General features: G+C 36.3%; 1 protein-coding gene across 1 annotated transcript; it reads right to left on the reverse strand.

The window, feature by feature from the left end:
* Positions 1 to 225: 225 nt before the first annotated feature.
* On the reverse strand, positions 226 to 9,151 carry LOC306842625 (neuronal acetylcholine receptor subunit beta-4-like; the record flags this gene model as incomplete). Its single annotated transcript, XM_079373586.1, has 5 exons — positions 9,011 to 9,151; positions 7,291 to 7,335; positions 6,958 to 7,067; positions 2,245 to 3,265; positions 226 to 399 (listed from the first exon to the last, which is right to left on the reverse strand). The coding sequence occupies exons 1-5, from the start codon at positions 9,122 to 9,124 to the stop codon at positions 226 to 228; spliced, it is 1,464 nt and encodes a 487-aa protein (XP_079229712.1). The 5' UTR covers positions 9,125 to 9,151.
* Positions 9,152 to 12,136: the final 2,985 nt, after the last annotated feature.

The following is a 12,136-nucleotide window of genomic DNA, read 5'->3' on the forward strand; positions in this document are numbered from 1 at the left end:
ATGATGATCAGATCAAATATCTGTGTGGAGCACTAAAATCTCACTGGATTATTACAATTAATGGCAAAATGAATGTTTGGAAATGTAAACAGATATTTCCTACTCACACACCAGCAGAAGATTAGAAATAACTGACTTAACACCATTTTTAGCTGCTGAAGATACTAGTGTTCTCATCATTTTGGCCTCCACTGTATCTCTCTCTCTCTCTCTCTCTCTCTCTCTCTACATCCCGTATCGTTTGGACGGCTCTGCGCTGGACGGCAGGATGGCTGCGGTCTGGCTCTGGAAGAGTGGCTGGAGGAACAGACCCAGTGTTCCCACCACACACACAATCACAAAGATCCACAGAAACAGGCGGTCCACCACCATGGCCACGTACTTCCAGTCCTCGATGACCTGTGGATGCACAGCGATCGGCTCGTTAATAAACCTATTGACCCATTAGGTGCACTAATAAGGGAGGAGGCAGAATGAGCAGCCTCTCAGACTGCTGTCCTCGGCACTTCTGATGCTCACTATTATTCTCTCTCTCTCTCTCCTCCAGAGTGATTTAAGCACACGATCGATGCTCTTACAATGTGCTCCGGCTGAAGCTGTGAGCGTAACCTCTGCTGTTTTCCACCTCTGTTTGCTAACTGTGTGTCTGCTGAATACATATTCTTTGTTACACTTAAATGACATTTAACTTTTATTGTACATTTCGATCTGTTTTAAACCCATAAGGTGATATCTTACTAGATGTGCACAGAAAGTGAGGACGAGTGAGATTTAAGACTAGTGTTTCCTGTAAATACACAGAATTACAGCAAATTAAACAAATATATGGCTAAACTAGTATAGATTCAATGGCTCTCATGAGCAGTTTCTTTTCTTTTTCTTTTTTTTTTTGAAAGTCAATAAGACTCACAAACTGTCTGACAAATTGAACAGTTCACAAATACTTTATGTTTTAGATCGATAGCAGGGCAATTATGGCCAGTGATTTACAAATGAAACCATAAAAGTCATAAAAGTTCTACAAGCCATCAATCCCACTAAAGGGTTCTTAGGATGATATGGCATTACTGAGAGTACGAGCTCAACATTTATTACTGTTCAAATGTTTGGAGTGATTTTACTTTAAATAATACTTTGTTTTTTAATAAATAATAATGCAATTAATATTTTTATTCCCCACTGATGCATTAAACTGATAAAACTGATGTTAAATAAATGTAGACTAATATTCAAAAGATCTGAATAACTGAGGATTTTTAAATGTTTTTGAAACATTATTATCGATGTTGAAAAGAGTTGCCCAATATTGTTGTGGAAACTGATGTACTACCAGTCAAAGGTTGCAGCAAATAAGATTCTAATAGTAATACTTTTATCCAGCATTAAGGACACATTCAATTGATCAAAAGTGACAGTAAAGACATTTTTAATGTTACATAAGATTTCTGTTTCAAATAAATGCTGTTCTTTTGAACTTTATGTTCATCTGTGAATCCTGAAAAATAACATGTATGACCGTTTCCACACAAATATTGGGCAGAACAACTCTTTTCAACACTGATAATAATCAGAAATGTTTCTTGAGAAGCAAATCAGCATATTAGAATGATTTCTGAAGGATCATGTGACACTGACCACGGGAACTAGATGAGTCCTCTGCACAATCTGACTTTGCTGCAGCATGAAATTAAACTGCTGGTCCGTCTGGTCAGAGGAGAACTGAGGCTGGTTTCTCTCAAGGTTTTTTCTCCATTCGGTCACCGATGGAGTTTTGGTTCCTCTGGCTTGCTTATTTAGGGACACTTCATTTCCAGTGATATCGTCGACTTGATTGCACAGATACTATTTAAACTGAACTGAGCTGGACGATGACATCACTGAATTCAATGATGAACTGCCTTTAACTGAAAATTGAGTGTTTACTATTGTCCTTTTGCATTATTGACACTATTTTCCTATTTGATACTGTAAACCTGCTTTGACACAATCAGTATTGTTAAAAGCGCTATATAAATAAAGGTGACTTGACTTGACTGAAAACTGGAGTAATGATGCTGAAATTCAGCTTTGATCACAGCAATCAATTACAGTTTAACAGAGATTCACATAGAAAACAGCTGTTTTAAATTGTAATAATATTCCACTATTTTTACTGTTTTTATGACAGCCTTGTTGAGCAGAAGGGACTCTTTCGGAATGCTAGCATCTGTGAAAGTGTATCTGGGAAGCGATAAAGTCACTCACACTTTGATCGTCATCGTTTCCCATCATGTGATCCGCTACGTAGCAAACGCCGTCCACGGCCTCCTGGATCTCAGATCCCAAGTCTGGAGCCGGCCTGCTCCCTCTCAGGTCCTGTGTGGGGTTGTGTCCGCCGGGCAGGAACCCAGCGGGCCGCAGATCTCCTTTCTGGATCTGAGGTCCTCTGCAGTAAAAGTGTCCGGGCGACGAGAGCGCCGAGGATGTGGCCAGAAGCGCAGAGGCCGATGACGACATGCCGGATTTGCGAGGATCGGAGCAGCCCAGCAGAGGTGATCCGGGATCCCGCAGACGGCGACGGGCCGAGTTTCCCCGCGGTCTCTGCATAAACAACAACGCTGGAAGTCTGACCAGGAACACCAGCTTGACCCAGTCCGGCATGCTGTGTGTGCTCGGAGAGCGATGGTGCACATTCAGCACACAAACGCTGGTGATGATGGAGAACGTCACCAGCACCATCGTGAACATCAGGTACTTCCCGATCAAGGGAACGTCCAGCGACGTGGGCGGCACGATTTTTGAGATCAGCAGGAGGAAGACGGTCAGCGCCAGCAGGACGGAGATGCACAGCGTCATCTTCTCGCCGCAGTCCGAAGGCAGGTAGAAGACCAGGATGGCCAGTGAGGTGATGAGCACGCAGGGGATGATCAGGTTGATGGTGTAGAAGAGCGGTTTGCGCTTGATGATGAAGTCGTAGGTCAGATCCACGTAGGTGGGGTCCAGATCGCTGACCGTTCTCCGGCCCGGCAGAGCTAGGATGTCCCACTCGCCGCTGGGAGTGAAGTCATCCATGCTGGCCACCTCGGACTTCAGCAGCAGGTCGATTTCGGTGTGATCGTAGGTCCAGGAGCGGAACTTGAGCGTGCAGTTCTGCAGGTCGAAGGGGAAGTGCTTGACCTCGATCTTGCAGGCGCTCTTGTAAATGGCAGGAGGAAGCCAGGCGATGCTCCCATTGAACAGGACGATGGCGTTGGTGAAGACCGTCACTTCGTACGTACCATCCGCACTATGGAGTGAACAGAAACATACAATGCATGTGGGATATGTGACTACTATAGGGCATTTTAGGCTATATACAGTGGTGGACAAAATGATTATAACACTAGTATCTTCAGCAGCTAAAAATGGTTTCAAGTCAGTTATTTCTATCTTCTGCTGTAGTGTGTCAGTAGGAAATATCAGTTTACATTTCCAAACATTCATTTAGCCATTAATTGTAATAATCCAGTGAGATTTTAGTGCTCCACACAGAGATCTGATCATCATCATCAGTCTGTCTGGAATGCCATGAAGAAACAGAACAAACTGAGAGAGACTAAGGGCCAATTCTACTAAACAGGGCAAATTATCGTGAGAGCACAATTCCAAAACAGCGCCGATGGGCGTGGAAATTTCTGCTGGTGATTTACTAACAATGCGCAAATTAAAGAACACAGACGCTACATCTCATTTAGATATCGACCAACGCAATATACCAATGGCGTCGCAAAGTAGCGTAGTTGCAAATAAAGAATAAAGAAATAAAGAAGCCACAGTACGTTGAAAAGAACCGGAAGCCAAAAAGTGAAGGTTTGCTAGACGTTTTGATAGAGCTGGTATTGTGTGACTCCTAATTGATGGTTCCAAGAAGTCTTTTATTTCCTGAAGCAAATTAAAAATAACATGGCTTGGCAAACGATGTTCGGATAATGTGTTCTTCTGGCGTTCAAAATAAATTAATACGTGTGGAAAAAATCCTGTCCCTTCTACCACGTGCTGTCTTTAAGACATGTTTTTTTGGGCGTTAAATAATGGCGCAAATACCAGTAATTTGACTTGCTGAAATGTAAATTAATTTAGCTGCTGGAGATACTATATATCTATACTATAGATACTAATATCTATCTATCTATCTATCTATCTATCTATCTATCTATCTATCTATCTATCTATCTATCATCTATCTATCTATCTATCTATCTATCATCTATCTATCTATCTATCTATCTATCTATCTATCTATCTATCTATCTATCTATCTATCTATCTATCTATCTATCTATCTATCTATCTATCTATCTATCTATCTATCTATCTATCTATCTATCTATCTATCTATCTATCTATCTATCTATCTATCTATCTATCTATCTATCTATCTATCTATCTATCTATCTATCTATCTATCTATCTATCTATCTATCTATCTATCTATCTATCTATCTATCTATCTATCTATCTATCTATCTATCTATCTATCTATCTATCTATCTATCTATCTATCTATCTATCTATCTATCTATCTATCTATCTATCTATCTATCTATCTATCTATCTATCATCTATCTATCTATCTATCTATCTATCTATCTATCTATCTATCTATCTATCTATCTATCTATCTATCTATCTATCTATCATCTATCTATCTATCTATCTATCATCTATCTATCTATCTATCTATCTATCTATCTATCTATCATCTATCTATCTATCTATCTATCTATCTATCTATCTATCTATCATCTATCTATCTATCTATCTATCTATCTATCTATCTATCTATCTATCTATCTATCATCTATCTATCTATCTATCTATCTATCTATCTATCATCTATCTATCTATCATCTATCTATCTATCTATCTATCTATCTATCTATCTATGTATCTATCTATCTATCTATCATCTATCTATCTCTATCTATCTATCTATCTATCTATCTATCTATCTATCTATCTATCTATCTATCTATCTATCTATCTATCTATCTATCTATCTATCTATCTATCTATCTATCTATCTATCTATCTATCTATCTATCTATCTATCTATCTATCTATCTATCTATCTATCTATCTATCTATCTATCTATCTATCTATCTATCTATCTATCTATCTATCTATCTATCTATCTATCTATCTATCTATCTATCTATCTATCTATCTATCTATCTATCTATCTATCTATCTATCTATCTATCTATCTATCTATCTATCTATCTATCTATCTATCTATCTATCTATCTATCTATCTATCTATCTATCTATCTATCTATCTATCTATCTATCATCTATCTATCTATCTATCTATCTATCTATCTATCTATCTATCTATCTATCTATCTATCTATCTATCTATCTATCTATCTATCTATCTATCTATCTATCTATCTATCTATCTATCTATCTATCTATCTATCTATCTATCTATCTATCTATCTATCTATCTATCTATCTATCTATCTATCTATCTTCTATCTATCTATCTATCTATCTATCTATCTATCTATCTATCTATCTATCTATCTATCTATCTATCTATCTATCTATCTATCTATCTATCATCTATCTATCTATCTATCTATCTATCTATCTATCTATCTATCTATCTATCTATCTATCTATCATCTATCTATCTATCTATCATCTATCTATCTATCTATCTATCTATCTATCTATCTATCTATCTATGTATCTATCTATCTATCTATCATCTATCTATCTATCTATCTATCTATCTATCTATCTATCTATCTATCTATCATCTATCATCTATCTATCTATCTATCTATCATCTATCTATCTATCTATCTATCTATCTATCTATCTATCTATCTATCATCTATCTATCTATCTATCTATCTATCTATCTATCTATCATCTATCTATCTATCTATCTATCTATCTATCTATCTATCTATCTATCTATCTATGTATCTATCTATCATCTATCTATCTATCTATCTATCTATCTATCTATCTATCTATCATCTATCTATCTATCTATCATCTATCTATCTATCTATCTATCTATCTATCATCTATCTATCTATCTATCTATCTATCTATCTATCATCTATCTATCTATCTATCTATCTATCTATCTATCTATCTATCTATCATCTATCTATCTATCTATCTATCTATCTATCATCTATCTATCTATCTATCTATCTATCTATCTATCTATCTATCTATCTATCATCTATCTATCTATCTATCTATCTATCTATCTATCTATCTATCTATCATCTATCTATCTATCTATCATCTATCTATCTATCTATCTATCTATCTATCTATCTATCTATCTATCTATCTATCTATCATCTATCTATCTATCTATCTATCTATCTATCTATCTATCTATCTATCATCTATCTATCTATCTATCTATCTATCTATCTATCTATCTATCTATCTATCTATCATCTATCTATCTATCTATCTATCTATCTATCTATATACTGTATATATGTTTTTCATTTTATTGAAATTATTATTAATTTTGTTATGTGCTTCTGTCATTTTTATTCTGTCATGTTTATTTTTAACTTCTGTGCTTTTTTCTGTTGTTTTTTTTTTTTTACATTATTCATATAATATTATAATTGTATAAATATTTTGAATTAGATTTGACCCCCACCACCCAATAAGTAATTTTAGTACTTTTTAAACTTAAACTAAATGAAACTATTCATGTTGCCTTGGCAGCAAACTAAAATAAGTTGTTTAATATTTATATATTTTTTTATTTCAGTTAACAAAAATGTTTTCATGGTTTGGGATAATAAGGCTGTTTGGAGTTCATGTCACTATATGCTGGCTGTTCTCTCGCAGGCACACTGGTGGAAGCTGGTGGCTCATTCCTTGCAGGTTTCAGTTTCTGCTCATTGTGTCCTGCAGGGTCTGGGGTTCTCTGATCAGAAACTCACTTGTTGTACAGCACTATATCAGGCAGCCAGATGTGTCTGGAGGGGATCCGGAGCTTGTCGATTCCCTCGTACTCCACCGGGTCCCACGACAGCCGATAATCATTCCAGTTCTGCAGATAATATCATAGTTGTCTTATTATTTCATATATGAGCTTTCCCTCGGTCAGACGGACACAATTACACACTCGATTAGCGGCGTGATGAATGGACGTGAGTGCACTGATTATTGGACAGGACACACGACGGGTAAATTCAAGAGCAACACAAGGACGGCAGAGCTGATGATGCTTTAATGGAGTAATAATTGGCATCTGATGAGCCGCTGACACTGACCTGAGTGAGCCAGACGTTCGTCGTCATGATCTGCTCTCGCTCATTCTGGAAGCACAGAAATAATAACACAGAAACACACAGCTGATACGGACTTCTGAAACAATTTCTCAAGAATAGAAACTTGCAGGGATTGCATTTATGTAGAAACATCTTTTCAGCAGCATGGACCCATAATCACTGTGATCATAATCACTTCTACACACAGACAAATAATGGATTATGAAAACTGAATTTAGATTATAGATGGAGAGCACCATAGACTCATTCAGACATTTTATGTAATTAAAATGTCACAGAATCTTTATTTTTAAGTATTACACAATGAATATAAAAATGTATTCCCAATCCCATGCCACACTTTTTTAGAAAATGTAAATAAATGAATAATTTTCCAATTGTTTTTCTATACTACATTATTTAGAAAAATGTAATAAATTATGTGAATATTTCCATAAGTAATCACACCACACTGAATAATAAAATGTTTACAGCAAATTTGTTCAGCAGCAGTGTGTGTATATATATATATATATATATATAACACAATATGATCTTTAATGGGACATACATCCAGGGATGGGCAGTATTTATAAAGCATTTATTTCAAATATGTATTTCAGATATAAAATACGATTTTGTAATTTGTTGATGAAAATGGCTTCATATTTTGTATCAAAATACTTTAGTGTTTGTATTTTTGTAGTTTTAAAATACTGTAAAATACTTTGTAAGAACATCATAAAAACGTGGCCTCTGATTGCCCAGACGTGTTACACTATTACTGTGTTTGTGTCCTCTGTACTGCTCTGGCTCTCGATAGATTCAGTGTTTGGAGTTGGGTTAATACAAGTTCTGCTGCTACTTTCTGATTACGTTTCTGGCTACATTAAAAATCAAAACATATCGATCATTAAATAATTGCTGAAATGCTAAAATGTTTGTTTTCAACTTTCAAATAGGTGTCCAATGATTGATAAATAATGATTGGATTGCTGAATATTGTACTCGAACAGAAGTAGCTGTTTAGTAGAATCGTGGATTTTGTATACCATTGCATGAATGACTGCCTGACACATTCATATTTACGATTATCAATCAAATGATTCATTAGTTAGAAACTAGTTGCTATGAATACAGATGTCATCAGTTCTTATGAAGGACTTGTTTGTCCTCGAGTTAGTGTTGCTGATGCACAGTAGGCCCTTCGTTACCAAACACCAAGAAACTAAATGAACTGATTGTGTAAGTCAGATTGATTGCATGAAACGCTGTTGCTATCAAACATGGTTTCCTCGATCAGCTGAGTCAGTGTGATGGTGTAAAACAGAGCAAACAGGCCAACTGATGGACGGCTAGAGAAGAAAATTCATGCTGCCACTAAAATACAAAATAAAATACAAAAATACAGTTTATTTTGATATATGGTGTGGCTGCTATACTTTGTAGTTTATTGTGCTACACTTAAAATTAAGGTATTTGGCATTTTATTTTAAAATACATTTAGATGCATCTTTGCCCAACCCTGCATACATCATTGTTTATAGTGGCTGGATGTGAAATCAAACGTGAATGAATGTATCAATATCTCTATGTTTAGGCCTCACAACTGATTGAAATGCATTTTGAAATCTCTGATGCAACTCTCAAACTTGTTTGCTGATGAAATACACTACAAAACCACTGATACTGACATACTGAATGCTGTGGAGGTTTGACTCACCACACTGATGAGCTGCGCCAGAGAAACCTGCAGGAGAACCGTCACTCTCTCGGTCCGGTTCAGCGCCGGCCGGATCAGTTTGTTATAGCGATCTTTACCCAGCAGCCAGTTCATCAAACGCTCCTCTGAATCAGCACAGAGTCCGCCTGCAGACCACCAGAAAACACCTCAGACCAGAAGACCACAGACTCATGCATGAAAGCGCCGCTCCAGCAGCTCACTTAGTTTATAAAACACAAAGATGGCCACAATATCCTACAGAAATACTGCATTATGATTTTCAGTCGAATGCACTTCTTGTACATGGCACCTAATTACCCGAGGAACTCCATAAGAAAGAGAACCCCTGGTGAAAATCGATTCCGTCGAGTTGCTCCCAGATAACAAAAATATATGTTCTAAGAACAATTTGCCAACTTTCCCAGAAAGTTATGAAAAGTATATTTCTAAATGTTCAAAAAGTCCAGGTTTTTGAAGTTTTAAAAATGTTTTCCACTTTATAATTTTGCAATCATTATGGGAACATTATTTCTGAATGCTCTGAAAGAAACAGTACATTTAACAAACATTAGATGAACATCCAACTCAAAGGATGTGCAGGAGCTGGAGGATTTTTCTGAAAAACCTTATTCATCTGCAAGGTGTTTGTAAACTTTTGTCCACAATGGTGTAACATTATTTAATACTAGAACATTTTGAAGAAAAATGATATGAAGGTTACTAGAAGAACATTTGTTCAAAACTTTGAGAGAACCTTGCCAGAATTATATCCAAATTATCAATAAAAAGTAAATAAATAAATAAATAAATAATATATATATATATATTTATTTATTTTTTATTTTTTTACAAATACAGGAGCATCTAAAAACAATTATTTCAAAAAGTGAAACTTTCAACTATTCTAGATTCATTACATGTAAAGTAAAACATTTCACAAGTTTTTTTGTTTTGTTTTTTAGATGTTTTTTGATTTTGTAATTTTGATGATTAGAGCTTACAGCTTACTCATGAAAGTCAAATCTGGTATCTCAAAATATTAGAATATTTATATTTGAGTTTCAATTAATGACCATCTCTACAGTATAAATTCCGGGTATCTCTTTTTCTTTGAAACCACAATAATGGAGAAGACTGCTGACTTGGCAATGATCCAGAAGATGAACATTGACGTCCTCCACAAAGAGGGTAAGTCACAGAGGGTCATTACTGAAAGCTGTGGCTGTTCACAGAGTGCTGTATCAAAGCATATTAAATGCAAAGTTGACTGGAAGGAAGAATTTGGGTAGGAAAAGGTGCACAAGCAACAGGGATGACCGCAAGCTTGAGAATACTGTCAAGCAAAGCTGATTCAAACACTTGTGAGAGCTTCAGAAGGAGTGGACTGAAGCTGGAGTCAGTGCATCAAGAGTCTCCACGCTCAGACGTCTTCAGGAAAAGAGCTACCAAGCCACTTCTGAACCAGAGACAACGTCAGAAGCATCTTACCTGGGCTGTGGAGAAAAAGAACTGGACTGTTGCTCAGTGCTCCAAAGTCCTCTTTTCAGTTGAAAGTAAATTTTGCATTTCATTTGGAAATCAAGGTCTGGAGTCTGGAGGAAGAGTGGAGAGGCACAGAATCCATGTTGCTTGAAGTCCAGTGTGAAGTTTCTGAAGTCAGAGATGATTTTGGGTGCCGTGACGTCTGCTGGTGTTGGTCCATTGTGTTTTATCAAGTCCAGAGTCAATGCAGCCATCTACCAGGAGATTTTAGAGCGCTTTATGCTTCCATCTGATGACAAGCTTTATGGAGATGTTGATTTCCTTTTCCAGCAGGACTTTAGCACCTGCCCACACTGCCAAAAACACTTCCAAGTGCATTGCTGACCATGATATTACTGTGCTTGATTGGCCAACATGCCTGACCTGAACCCCGTATGAAATCTATGGGATATTTTCAAGAGAAAGATGAGAAACAGTGGATCCAACAATCCAGACGAGCTGAAGACTCAATAGTGCCTCAGCAGAGCCACAGGCTGATCGCTTCCATGCCATTCCTCACTGATGCTGGAGTTTGTGCTAAACGAGCCCCGACCAAGTATTGAGTGCAGAAATCAACATACTTTAAACAACTTCAACTTTTCTGTTTTGCAAATGTGAAATGTTTAATTGAATGAATCTAGAATATATGAAAGTTTGACTTTCTGAAATGTTACAAAAAAAAAAAAAATCTTTCTTACGATATTACATTTTTATTTAAATTTTTTAGATGCACCTGTACACACACACACACACACACACACACACACATATATATACATATATATCTAAACATATAAAAACAGGAAAATATAGAGGTCTGTGTCTAAGATGCATAGATAAATGCTCAATTGTAAGGTAACAGTATTGGTAAAACATTACACTGGGAAGCAGCTCTGTGTTTTGAAGACTTCTGACCTGACTGATGTCCACCAAAATGTTCAAACAGCCCAATGAAAGGCGGCTTCAAAAATATAATTCTCACTCTTAGATAGACATGTGATTCCTGACGGCACAGTGTTGGTAAATGTTATCTGTGTAGACTCTAAAAGATCAGCAGTTGTTTATGAGCGGCCGCAGACGAGCTGCAGAGTCAGCAGAACACAATCACAACCAGCCAGCAAATGCTCAACATCACACACATGAAACACTCAGCCAGCAGTCTTCATCACACAGGATGGATCTCATGGAGATTCGTAAAATACATTTGTGTAACTAACAGTAAAATCAATGTTTGACGCAGTACAGTGAAACATGGTCATTCCTGTTTCTCTGATCATGTAGTGTTACAGTAGATCAATATAAAAATCAACTAAAACTCTGTTTGAGTATGAGGATGTTTATCTGACAGTCAAAAATCACACAAACATGATCCGTCCAGGAATAGAGAGAGATAATTCAACATTAATGGACATTATATATTAAATGAATGATAAATAAACATACATATCCTGTCTGCACTCTGAAAAAAGACAAAAAGCCCTAAAACAAATACAAAATAAACCTAATAATTAATGCGGTGGTCTATCACAGAACTCTCTGGCACTGTAGTAATTAATTAGTAGTTCAAGACTCATGTACAGACAGATTCTTTGCAAATATGCTGCA

This window comes from Barbus barbus (genome assembly GCF_936440315.1).
Source record: "Barbus barbus genome assembly, chromosome: 23".
Classification (NCBI taxonomy): Eukaryota; Metazoa; Chordata; class Actinopteri; order Cypriniformes; family Cyprinidae; genus Barbus; species Barbus barbus.